Here is a 13587-nt window from a genome sequence, read left to right as displayed (position 1 = left end):
CGAGGAGCTGTTTGTTGAAAAAGACTCTGCTCGTTTTTATATTTCACAATTTTTTTAGAAGCCAAACTGCCATAAATACTTGTTTTTATCAAGAAAGAAAGAAAGAGCTGTTTAAAAGACTTGACTCGTTCATGAACGTCACAGCTCTTTGTCGCTGTTGCAGTTTCTAAATGAAAATGTTAACGTTTGGAAATTTAGCGCAGAATAATAGGCCAAAAATTAGAATCTTTAACAATAGCTGTGAAAACTCTGTTGTTAAAGAGCTGAATTTGACAGATGACACATTTTATTTTGGAAACATGATATATAGCTGAAAAACGTAATACAAACGAAATATTTGCGGTAAATTCTGAGCGTCAGAGTTGGGATTTTGAGGAGTCTTTTCCTATAAAAAGACTCGGCTCGTTTTTATGTCATTAATTTTTTAGAAGCCAAACAGGCATAAAAACATCTTCTTTTTTTTCAATCAAAAAAATAATGACTGGCTGTAAATATAAGAAAGAAAGAAAGAGCCGTTCAGCAGAATAATAAGCAATTTTTTCATATAATTATGATTTCTTGGAATCGTGACTTTTATCTTGTAATTCTGACTTTTTCTCAAAATTTTGACTTTAACCTCATAATTCTTACTATTTTTCAGAGAATTCAGACTTTAATCTTAGAAATTCTGACTTTTCTTTCCTCTGAATCATGACTTAATCTTGTAATTCCGTATTTTTTCCTTCTGACTTCTTTTCCTCAAAATTCTGACTTTGATCTCAGAATTCTGTTCTGTGTGTTAGTGACATAAATGTACGTATGTGTGTTGATATTAATCCAAAATGACACCAAAAACAAACAAAATGAAATGTAATACATTTAAAACGATAGTTCAGATTAACAAAAAACAAAGGTTCTGCTCACTTTTTTCATTTAACTTTGTCTCTATTGTACAATGTGACGTTAAAACAAGTATTTATTCACTTAAATATGAATGAAATGTAACTTCCTAAACAGTTCACGCTCCCACACCAAAGTCCATAGAGAAAATCAGCGTTTTTAGCACATGGAGACACAGGTGTTGTTGGTCTACTGCTGCCTGATTGATCAAGTTTGTGTTACAGAGGTTAATCCAAACATATCATTTCAAACACAGAATCAAACTTAAATGAGCACATTTGAGGCAGCAGTGGATCAGAATCTCCTCACTCAACTGTTTGCACTCATGTAAAAATCACAGATTTTCTCTATGGACTTTGGTGTGAGAGCGTGAGCTGTTTAGAAAGGTACATTTAATTCATATATAAGTGAATAAATACATTTTTTGTCACATTGTAAAATAGAGACAATGTTAAATGAATAAAGTGAGCAGCAGATGAATCGGTCATGTCTCTTTAAACGTTTCAAAACAAACCTGGTCATATTTGACCCAGTTTCACAGGCTGCACAACCACAACCCCCATCTGAATACAAGCGAGCCATCACTGCGCAGATAGCACCCTCTGGTGGTAGTGCACTGCTATGACACCGAGGGTTTTCTTAAAGGTTTTCACACCACGGGAGAAAAAAAAGTCATAATTCTGAGGTAAAGAGCCCCCGAATTCTGAGAATAAAGTCAGGATTTCATCATGAATGTCAATTAAAACTAACTTCAATCGCTTTAATATCAGAATTCTTACTTTAATCTCATAATTGGGGACTTTTTTTCCCCCTAGGAATCCTCTTTTTTTTTCTTCAATGAGTTTAACTTTCATCTCAAACGGCGGATTTTTCTTCTCAGATTAGTGTGGTCGGATTATAAAACGAATAAAAAAATATGTAACTAAATGAAAAATATCGAGCTAGCCAGGAGTCGAACCTAGAATCTTCTGATCCGTAGTCAGACGCGTTATCCATTGCGCCACTAGCCCCGCTTGTTTGTCGATGTATCGCTGCAACAAATACAAAAATATACCGCCGCTGGTTACGGTTCGAATCCCGTGTTTCCCCGAACTTGTTCTAATCAGCAAAACCACATGTAAATAGATGGTTATGGTATTAAGTAAGCGGTTTTTGCTGTTTCAAAACATTTGAGTATTTATTTAGTTTATCACAATTCATGACTGTCGTGCTAACGCTACCGTAAGTACCATGATATACCTTCGCGGTGACGATTCGAATCCCGTGTCTCCCCGAACTTTGTTGAATTAGGCAAACTGCATGTAAGTAGATGGTTATGGTATTACAGTTTTTCTCCATTGGTTTGACTCATTTCTTGAAACAGAAATTACATTCTCAAAACATGGACAAATCTCCAGATCGGTGCAGGGGATGGTTGTGACATGCAGTGTTTCTTCCCTCATTGCAGCACAATGGAAAATATACACCCTCCATACCCAAAATATGGAGGGTACTCTTACCATAACCCCCCCCCCCAAAAAAGCCAAATGCCAATGCCAAAGGGCCAATGGATTTTGGGGGCACTGACTATTTATATGAGAAGTAAATTTAGTTTTGACACGAGTGAACTGTTTTGGGAGAGATATGAGCTTCTGCAGGTGAACCATGGTGTTGTGCTGAACTGTAAGACTGTTGTGCCAAACGATCTTAGAGTTTTGAGAATGTAATTTCTGTTTCAAGAAATAAGCCAAACCAATGGAGAAAAACTGTAATTAAGCAGTTTTTGCTGTTTGCAAACATTTCAGTATTTATTTATTTAAATTATCACAATTAATGACTGTTAACGTTATATTATAACATGTATACGTTTACCAACTATGTGTGATGTATGTTAACATTAAAATGTTTTGTTTTTCACTTGATGAAGCATCTATCGGGTGCACTTTTTAAGTGATGTTTATGAGGATTTGTGTGCAGTGTATTCCTGAAGTATGTTTTACTCTACACAATACACATATTATCAAAACGATGTTTTTTTACGATGTAGATGTAGAAAGAAAAAAACATTGATCAAATATAGTAGAACATAAATAGGCGTCACAATTTTATCGATTCGATTCATCACAGGTGAGGACATCCCATGTGCAATATAATGCTATTTTACACAAGTGAACTATAAACATATAATATCCCACGCTCAATCTCTGATGTACACTACATTCTATTTAACTTTTTTATACTCTCACTGTTAATGTCTTTTTATATGGTACTTTTTTCTGGTAATGCATACTATTTATTATCCTTATCTTTACTATCTTGCTGCTGTAAGGATGTAAATGTCTCCACTGACGGACGAATAAATGACTCTAATCTAATCTAAAGCAGTATAAACAGCAGCTCCTGTGACTTTGATGCAGATATCATTTATTATGATATTATTTACTTTTTTGTTGAATGGCCAAAATATGTTTCTACTTGTGTCCCCGTTGACAGACATGTTTTCAATGCCCGTGTATTTATTACATAAACGCGGACTTTCACTTGTGTTATGCAGTGTCACGTGGTTAACGAACCAGTTGAAACCAACAGAGACATTTGAATGCCCTCCTTACAGAGGACTTTACGGTAAAAAAAAATGTATGCGGAACCAAAGAATCAAGCTGATTTGTAAGGAAACTAGCATACACCAGTTTTCAAAATAAAAGTGCAACATTGACATTTTAATCGAACTTCAACTTTTCCCAGTCTTGTTCAGAACACATGGAAGCTTTTGTTTTTATAGCAAATTAAATTTGGGATTTTTTTTTTCGATAAAAAATGTCCATGTTATAAAAATGACTGATTTCAACTATGCTAGTAGTCATCTTGTTAAGAAAATGAGTGTTTATTGTTATTATAATTTGAGAATTATTTCAATAAAAAAGGTCAACTTTGGGCTTTTAATTTGACATTTATCCGTACAGTTAAAGTCTGTTTGTGTCTTTGTACCATAGCTCACAATCCAACATTCATTATTTTTAAAGACTGGGCTCACTGTTTTATTTTGAAAACCGGATGCTGATTTCCTTACAAATCAGCTTGGTTGGTGCTTATTTTACCGTAAACCCTTCTGTAAGGGTGCCATTCAAATCCAGCGTCAGGTCGATTCACCACACACGGAGAAACGACCGCAGTACCGAACCGAACAGTATGTCCACCCTATGTGTGCTGAAGACCCGCTGCTTCCTCCGGCACATCGTCCCCGGCCTGCCCGCCGCCATGCACAGGAGCTACAGTCTGGATGTCAACGCTTCTCTGCTCCGTACGCAGGGCTACGTAGACGGCCGCTGGGTCACCGCAGCCTCGGTGTTCCCCGTCGTGGACCCGGCTACCGGGCAGGAGATCGCCCGGGTGACGGACTGTGGAGCCGCTGAGGCCAAGCAGGCGGTGGATGCTGCGTACAAAGCGTTTTACTCCTGGAAGCAGCACTCAGCTAAGGTAGGACACTATACCGTACTCCAGTCATAAAACAGTCGAATCAATACACACATTGCGTGTGTGGTCAGAAAAGCAAAGCCACGACGTAAGTATGTGACACTTTTTAACAAACATGAGACAGACTTTCGTACGGCTGACATACATTCACAAGAAAACACGTAGTTTAAATAAACTATTAGCCCTATTGTTATTTCGACAAGCTAGTTTCACGATACAGACGAGGCTAGCTCCGTCGCTTGCTAAATCCCATTAGGAAAATGGCTAATTTATCATAAATGTTGCATATTCACGCAGAAAAAGTCCCAAAACAACGGAAAACTCATTGATTTCTTATTTGTATATAATCGAACGTATATCCGGCTGAAGCCAAATGCTAAGTATACGGTTAGATTACATTAAATTATGACTTTCTCTTTACGTCCCTAACACCTGCTGCCTCCGCCCATGTTTTGAAGACGAAGTTACATGAACGTAGATTAGTTCAGGTTGTCTCCAAATGTGAGATGTACAACACATTGTCCAAGTTTATTGAGTATTTAATCGTGTCACAAAAATGTGTGGCGGCATTAAAACGACAAAACTGTCAATGGGGATTTGCTCGAAGCGGGTGTATTTTTCCAGAATCTGGACTTTGAACTAAATACTTATTTTGGGAATGTGTAACTAGTGTTGTTGTTGAGGAGTTAACTTTAAAACACCTCCATCACTTATTTCAAATGTGTTTTTTTGTGTGTCTTTTTGCATTACATATTTAATTCAGTTAAAAGCTAAAACAAATATATATATATTCTTGTAGCATTTGCATAAACATGATCATAAACTCAACTTCTTTTTTTTGCCCTGTAGGAGAGGAGCCTCCTGCTGAGGAAGTGGTTCGACCTCATGATTCTGCACAAAGACGACCTGGCCAAACTGATCACGTTTGAGTGTGTGAGTGTCGCATAGATAAAGGGGGACACTTATTATGGTGCACAAACAGTAAACAGCTTTATCAAACGTGTCGTTTTAGTGTTGGTCTAAATCTACACCTGCTTACGTCTACGATACCTTGAGGACATACTGTAAATCACTGCTTTATCTCATCAGTAGACGGCCTTTTTACAACTGGAAACTGGTGTTTATGAATTGCTCCTACTGTCCTGCACCAAAGTCCATAGGTCACACCGGGTCGCTGGTCTACTCTCGTCCTCGTTTCTTCGGTTTGTGTCACCTGAAAAAAGCTGAATGAAGGATGTTGCACACAGAAGTTATAAAATGGCACATTTTAACTTTGTTATGGAGACGACAGTTAATCAACAACTCCTTTGTGCTACGATGTAAAATGGCCGATTATCTCTATGGACTTTGGTGTGAGGGAGCGACCGTTTTTAGGGAGGGACAAAATCTTTAGTTTGGTGTCAGTCATGTTTTCAATCATATCAATGTCTCGTAAACCCTTTATGACCTCGGACACTCTGCGTCCGTTTCTCAGGGCAAACCCATGCGTGAGTCTCTCGGGGAGATCGCATACGCCGCCTCCTTCCTGGAGTGGTTTTCCGAGGAGGCTCGCCGAGTTTACGGCGACATCGTCCCGTCACCTGCCAAGGACAGAAGGATCCTCCTCCTCAAACAGCCAGTGGGCGTCAGCTCCATCATCACACCGGTGAGCAGATATGATATTTTTACGATCTACAATCCTGTTTTACCGTCTTGTTCCAGAGCCTTTTCCAACACTTCGCTGGTCTATTTCTGCCATGTTTGATGAGTTTGTGTCACTGATGTAAACACAAACAAAGAGTTTCTAACACAGAAGTCACAAAATGACACCTTTGAACCTGTTTATGGAGACGGAAGTGGATCGACAGCTCCTGTGTGCTCTGGTGATAAATCGTTAGTTTTCTCTATGGAGAAAAATTCGATATTGGATTAAAAAAGAATAAATAATCATAATATAAATGTTTTTTTGGTTTTTTTTCTACAGTGGAACTTTCCCAGCGCCATGATCACCAGGAAGGTGGGGGCTGCTCTGGCTGCCGGCTGCACGGTGGTGGTCAAACCGGCGGAGGATACGCCGCTGTCGGCGCTTGCCCTCGCCGCGGTCAGTCAAGACCCGATCAATCGATAACCGATCATTTTCACAATCGATTAATTGACTGACTAATCAGTTTTAATCATTTATTTGTTGGATGGAGCAAAGAAACCAGAAAATATTCACATTTAAGAAGCGGAAAACTTAGTAAGTTAGTAACACAGAAAGAATTACAATTATTATCACAACTCCAATTTCCTTCTGTAGCAAGTTAATTTTACATGAAAAGAATTCTCACATATAAGAGAAAATCTCAATATTTCATACTAGTTTTCTTTCTGTGTGTGTGTGTGTAGTTAGCAGAGCAGGCCGGGATCCCAGCAGGGGTCTTTAACGTGGTTCCTTGCTCCAGAGAGAAGATGCAGTCGGTGGGTGAGGTCCTCTGCACCGACCCCCTGGTGTCAAAGATCTCCTTCACCGGCTCCACGGCCACTGGGAAGGTAAAGCCTCTGAGTCCTGGCTCTGTTTCTATTTCTGGCTTTTTGTTGGTGGTGTTTTTATGAAAGTGATGAGAGTTACGGCGTTCCTTGAAAGCTTCTCATAGCTGTTCCAGTCAGTTGAGTTTGTTTCCAGTTATCCTTTCCTGCACTTTGGCCTCTGCCAAATTAAACGTTTGTCTTTATTCTAAGTGATACAAAGTGATTTGTTTCCTCGCAGATTCTGTTAAAAATGGCCGCCGACACCGTGAAGAAGGCATCCCTGGAGCTGGGCGGCCACGCCCCTTTCATCGTGTTCGACAGCGCCGATGTCGACAAGGCGGTGGGCGGAGCCATGGCGTCCAAGTTCAGGAACTCTGGACAGGTAACGGATACAGTCCTGAAGTTCCACAGCAACTTCAAATATATATATATATTCATGGTCCTTGAACGTTTTTGAAAACCACCCTAAATAGACATGGGTTATTGTAGGTTTTTGAATTTGGAAAAAAAATATTCATGACCCTTGAAAGTTTTTGAAAACCACCCTAAATAGACATGGGTCATAGCCTAGAAATCTAGACGCCCCTAGTGGCAGCAAATGTAATTTGGCTGACGGGGCAGCCTAGCTACGCTCCATTGAGCTTAGGAGCTGAGAAATCGAGAAACGGACGGCCCAATCACATCACGGTAGGTGGGCTTAACGTTATGACGACCATAACAGCTTAGGTTAACGATGTTGCTGCCGGCAAAACTAGTTGGAAACATGTCTGTAATGAAAACCAGGCTATTGTATACTGTCACATGATATTACAATATATGTAACAATACAGCTACGGTCTCTTTTATCTGCACAACCTTCTGCTGCGGAGGCTTCCACGTCCTTTTTGTCCTCCACCCATTTCCAGTACACCGGCAAGTCACGCTCTAGTCTCGACAAAACGGTGAGACACCGCTGACAAAGTCGTTTCGACTTTGCCGGTGTGTCACCCATCGCCACTCCAACATGTTGTAATCTCTCGGCAACAGTTTATTTTTCCTTCTGTCTTTGAAAGATGTTTGTTGAATGTGCAATGACGCCCGAAATCCTCAAATTCCTTTCACAAAAACGGCAACAGTCGTTGATCTGATGATTTGATTACGGCATGTCTTCACCAAACTTCACAACAGCACATAAACACAGAGCACTCCCACACCTCATTTTTCCGTCACTCTGACTTCGTCACCTCCTTCGTTGCTCTGATTGGTTGTAGCGCTATCCTATTGCGTGGAGAGGGAATTTGAAAGACAAGCGTTTATCCCACCCCTCCGATTGCCCCCTGCCTATGGAGAGTTCCCAGACCCTACATCTTGATGTGGGTCTGGCTCGTCAGGCTACATGGGTCATTGAAAGTTTTTGAATTTAGAAAAAAAAATATTCATGACCCTTGAAAGTTTTTGAAAACCACCCTAAATAGACATGAGTCATTGAAAGTTTTTGAATTTAGAAAACAGCACATGCATGGTCCTTGAAAGTTTTTAAAAACCACCCTAAACAGATATAGGTCATTGAAAGTTTTTGAATTTGACAAAAAAGCATTCATGGTCCTAATTCACTGAATTGTATAAACCAGTATGTGTTATTTTCTGTCTCCTCTTCCTCTTTCTCGTAGACATGTGTGTGTTCAAACCGGTTTCTGGTCCAGACCGGTATCTACGACCGCTTCGTGGAGAAACTGGGTCGAGCGATGGACGCAGAGCTGCGCCTGGGTCACGGCTCTGACCCCAACACCACCCAGGGTCCGCTCATCAACACCAGAGCTGCAGAGAAGGTAGAGAAAGAAGAAGGTGGCTCCTCACTGTGACCGAAGATCTTTGTAGATGGTGAGACTCTCTTGTCCCTCAGGTAGTCCACCAGATTTCAGATGCTGTATCCCAGGGAGCGAAGGTGTTGAGGGGAGGGAAGCGTCTGGACGGGTCCTTCATGGAGCCCACTCTGCTGACCGACGTCTCCACAGACATGCTCTGCACCAAGGAGGAGACGTTCGGTCCACTGCTGCCCGTCATCAGGTCTGAACTCTTTAGAAATGTGTGCTTCCCAGGGGTGCTTGAAAACCTGGAAAGTTTGTGAATTTGGAAAAAAAAAATTCAAGGTCCTTGAACGTTTTTGAACACTGCCCTAAATAGACATGGGTGATTAACGTTTGTGAATTTAAAAGAAAAAAAATTAAAGGCCCTTGAATGTTTCTGAAAACTGCCCAAAATTGACATGGGTCATTAAAGATGATCTCTTATGAGTTAATGGAACCGATTGATTTGTTCTTAGATCTGTTTTTAAGTATATTTGAAGATGAAAACATGTTTCTGATGAACGTGTCGTTTTTGTTTTGCAGGTTTAACACCGAGGAAGAGGCCCTGTCCATCGCCAACGCGTCAAATGTCGGACTAGCAGGTGAGCGCTCCTGTTTTACAGGGTGATATGAATCACTGTGATCCTGAAGAGGAGACATGTCTCAGCATCATTTTGGAACATTTTGATATTTGTTTGAACTTGACTGAAGGTTCAAACTTGAAACCTTTGAAAGAAAAAAACAATATTCTGCTACCATGTTGGATTGCCTGAAGTCATTCCCACATGGTCCTGCAGAGGGCACTCTGAGCATAACCTGGCCTTAGATCCATTTAGAATGCCCACGTTTGTACTGACCATTATTTCCATCCAGCATGGGTCATTGAAAGCTTTTGAATTTGAAAAAAAAAAAAGTTTCAAGGCCCTTGGAAGTTTTTGAAAACTGCCTGAAATAGACACAGGCCATTGAAAGTTTTTGAATGTGAAAAAAGTTTCAAGGTCCTTGCAAGTTTTTGATTTTTTTTCCAAGGACCTTGAAAGTTTTTGAATTTGAAAGCTTTTGAAAACTGCCCTAAATTACCATGGATCATTGAAAGTTTTGAATTTGGAAAGAAAAAGTAGATTCAAGAACCTTGAAAGTTATTGAAAATCACCCTTAACCTCTTCTTCACGGTTGCCCCCGGGATCGGGGGCAGCGTCAGATGCAGCGACAAAAGCGTAATTAAACCATATCTAACTTTAACAAACACAGACATGCTGCATACCCACAGAAAGGTCAGAAACTCAACTTAGTAGTTCATATAAATCATTCTTATGTTCACGAAACACAGTTAATACACCGATTGATCAAACAGCAGGAGCGGAAAAAAACCGTCACATCGCACACATTGAAAAGCGGCACCGTGTGTCGGCTGGACAGCAGAGAATCTACAGATTCCAACGGTACCATTTTTAATCACTCTACGACCAAGATTCACAGATCCAGCCCCAAAATAAGAGCAAAACAACAACTGACTTTCAAGAAATACAAGCAGAAATGTCGTCTTACCTTTGCTGTTTATCAAAACAAGTTATTTCCACCGGAACAAAACCACTTCTAATGAAGAACTACACTTTCCAGCATGCTTTGGGAACAAATCCCGGTCTAATTGATCATTACAGAGCGACATTAGATCGTTCTGATTAGAGAAGGGCGAATGTCCGCCCAAATGTGCCATATGCATTTATGTCCTTTTGACTCGCTAATGAAGTGATTGACGTGCATTTGGAGACCGGGGTCTGATTCTACCGGTTTAGAGGTTTAAAACGAACTGTCAATCACCCTAATGGACCAACGTAATCCAGAGCGATGGTGCTGCGTAACTGAAGACGCTACAGAGTCACAGAGTTGTTATTACGCACCGCACAGGGAGCATCGATTTAAGGCGAGTTATTATAACTTTTTTTTTTTTCAAAACAAGTTCTTTTTAGATCTGTAGTGACATGTAAATAAAATAAAATTGGTTTTTAATAATTTGGTACCTAAGAAATCTCAAATGGCACAGATGGTGCCAAACTGTGCCAAAAGAGAGAACGCCTAGACATCTCTTTACTAAAACCGCTGTAATTTCACTCTGCTTTATTTCAGCAGCATCAGACTGCACAGCTCATGTCCACGTGTTGTTACGTGACCTCCATGTGTTTTTAAGCTCCTACTGCATATTTTAAAGGTGATATTTGCTTTAAAATGCAATATTTTTTTAGGCGAGAGAAAAAAATCCTTCAGTTATTCTGTGTTCCATGTACATTTACTCTGACACAGTGGCATCTACATTGAAACTTACACCTCTGGTGTAATCTCACAAGTGTTATCTTTATTTTGATACCAAGATAGTCCACATAGAGCTTGTAACTGCATAGGTTTACTCTCTTTAGTTTTGGCATGTCATTTTCGAGCAGGGACTCCAAAAAGAGGGTCAGGGAAGAAGAATTTCAATACTTTCAAGAATTTTCTGTTTCAATAATAGATGGGTTATTGAACATTTTTCTGAATTTGGAAAAAAAATAAGTTTCAGGGAAGTTTTTGAATTGTATTTTTATTTTTTCCAGGCCGTTGAAAGTTTCAGTTTCTTGAGTCCCGTCCTTGTTGTGACACGTTTCTCTTCTCCTCAGGTTACTTGTTCTCCCAGGACGTGGCTCAGATGTGGCGGGTGGCCGAGGCTCTGGAAGTGGGTCTGGTTGGCGTCAACGAGGGCCTCCTCTCCACCCCAGAGGCCACGTTCGGTGGTGTCAAACAGTCCGGCTTGGGCCGCGAGGGCTCAAAGTACGGCATCGAAGAGTACCTGGAAGTCAAGTACATGTGCTTTGGAGGTCTGACGCCCTGAGCCCCCCCCCCACCGTCCTACAGGAAGCACTCCAGAGGTTTGACTTGAAGACTATGTTGGTTATTAAAGTCCATGTAAAGGAAATACAGAGATTCTCCTCTTTACGCACAATATACAGTATGTTAGAAAATAGACTGAGAGCGTGTTCTCTGCTCTGTTTTTGGCTCGATGACACAGTGGAGCCAGAGTTCATCATAACTCCGCCTCCTCCTCAAACGCTCTAATGATTTTAAAACCCTGCAGCTGCCTGAGACGTCTTTATCCTGAAAATCTTAACCTCGATGCAAACACTCACAGAAAATGTGATTCTCTGTCGATGATCGTCAGAAAACTAATCAGGGTCTTTATTTTTTCTTTTTTGTTTACTTTTGATGACTTGATGAAAAAAGGTTTTCAAAAACGTTTGAAAAGTAGTTTGTGAATTTGAAAAAAAAAAAAATTCCAGGAGTATCAGGTAACCCTAATAGTCCATGTTAATCTGTCATAAAACACCTTTCCAGCAGACGAGACAAAAAAAGATTGAATTCATTCAAACGTTTATTTACACACAGAAACGTGTTTGAGAGCAAATATACAGTTTAGTACAATAATCCCCACATTTAAAATAAAGTAAAAATAATCTGTGACAAGAAAGGTCATAAAATGGCTAGCCAAGCATGCTAAACAGATTAGCCGTAGCATCAAAGTTGCGACGAGAAGCAAACATGAGAAATGTGAACGTGATGCTAATTTTCTTCTGTAAATCTGCCCTTTAAGAAAAAATTGAAATAATTTTTTAAATGATAAACATAAATAAATAAATTATAGTGACATGGTAAAGATGATAAAAATAAATTACACCCTGAACTAAATTTTACTATGATTCATAGCAGGTAAATCATTTAAATATTTGTGTTTATGTTGAAAAACATTGTCACAAAAGCAAATCAATTGAGAGTTTGAACATATCAGCACATAATCTTATTACTTTAACTTGGAAAAAAATGTCCTGTTGTCGTGTAGAATGATGTTAATCCTAATCCTAAGCAGGTTTTTGTTAAATGTTAAAAGCACAGGAAAGCGTGAAGTATTAAAGTGCCATATAACTCATGTTTATGTCTTTAATGGATTAAAAATTCAGGGTTTTCTTGACCTCAAAACAATGGAATTTTAAAGACCTTGCTGCTAGAATATTGTAACATGTTGTACAGCTAGACCTTGATTTTTATGTGTGTAATCAGTCTTAATTGTAAATGACTTTGTTTTTGTGGCTAAAAGTTCTTATTTTTGTTTCTCTAATGTTAATATTATACACCCTCCAAGTGACTTTTGTATTAAAATTAAAATAATCCTTATTTCCCCCAATAAAAACCATCAAACTTACTTTCTTAGCGTCAAATCTTTGCTTGAATCCACATTTTAAATGAGTATGATTTTGTTGTACGATTGTTCAACTGTTCGACTGTTTTTATTTGACTTTGTTATTTTTGGAGTTAAGATATATTTTCTTTTGACTTGGCTAACATTTTCCACCTAGCTCCCCCGTCATTGTGCTACTCTAGGCTAAAAAACAATAACACTTTGGTGTTGCTGTGTTTTAAAAAATTATTTCTTTTAGCGGAGATGCTCTTAGCTTTGTGAATTCAGGGAAACTTAAATCTCACGTTAATTTTGACAGTTCGGCTGATGATGTAACTGCCATAGAGTGGAACTTGTGTTTTTGACGGTGGATGTTGGCACTAGCATTGTAAAGGCGTGAGTAATGCTAACCTTGCTAACGGCAGCAAGGTTACTTTTTTTCCATTTTACTTTTTTTTTTTACTTCTTCACACAAGATAAATCAAACTAGTTTGAACTCTACAACTAAAATTCTCAACATTTTATTTCATTTCATTTGAACAGATGAGGAACGGGACATTTTATTTTCCTGGGCCTCTTCTGGCTGTGGAGATAATTATTTCCCAGAATGCCTTTGTTGTGGTTTGCTCTCCTGACTCCTGTTCAGACACTGCTTTATTGTTACTGTCGCTGAAACAGGAGAATTAAGTTCTTCAGTCTTTGAGAAGCCTCATCTTTTTTTTGCAAACATCTCAGAAA

At 39.3% G+C, this 13587-nt stretch overlaps 1 protein-coding gene across 1 annotated transcript; it reads left to right on the top strand.

Annotated features, from left to right (window-relative positions):
• The first annotated feature begins 4011 nt into the window (after positions 1 to 4011).
• Positions 4012 to 12802, top strand: aldh5a1 (aldehyde dehydrogenase 5 family, member A1 (succinate-semialdehyde dehydrogenase)). Its single transcript, XM_083899291.1, has 10 exons — positions 4012 to 4335; positions 5182 to 5265; positions 5807 to 5977; positions 6296 to 6412; positions 6700 to 6843; positions 7061 to 7204; positions 8472 to 8630; positions 8705 to 8868; positions 9192 to 9250; positions 11300 to 12802. The coding sequence occupies exons 1-10, from the start codon at positions 4048 to 4050 to the stop codon at positions 11509 to 11511; spliced, it is 1542 nt and encodes a 513-aa protein (XP_083755417.1). The 5' UTR covers positions 4012 to 4047; the 3' UTR covers positions 11512 to 12802.
• Positions 12803 to 13587: the final 785 nt, after the last annotated feature.

Source organism: Microchirus variegatus (assembly GCF_963457635.1).
Source record: "Microchirus variegatus genome assembly, chromosome: 1".
In the NCBI taxonomy this organism is placed as follows: Eukaryota; Metazoa; Chordata; class Actinopteri; order Pleuronectiformes; family Soleidae; genus Microchirus; species Microchirus variegatus.
The sequence above is the reverse complement of the archived record's forward strand: the minus strand, read 5'-3'. Positions and strand labels throughout refer to the sequence as shown.

What these genes read in the sequence shown, in the direction of transcription:
- aldh5a1 (XM_083899291.1), top strand. Translation starts at nt 4,048, where the DNA reads ATGTCCACCCTATGTGTGCTGAAGACCCGCTGCTTCCTCCGGCACATC. An exon ending in AACTGATCACGTTTGAGTGT is followed by an intron (nt 5,266 to 5,806) that starts GTGAGTGTCGCA and finishes TCCGTTTCTCAG; the next exon opens with GGCAAACCCATGCGTGAGTC. An exon ending in CGGCGCTTGCCCTCGCCGCG is followed by an intron (nt 6,413 to 6,699) that starts GTCAGTCAAGAC and finishes GTGTGTGTGTAG; the next exon opens with TTAGCAGAGCAGGCCGGGAT.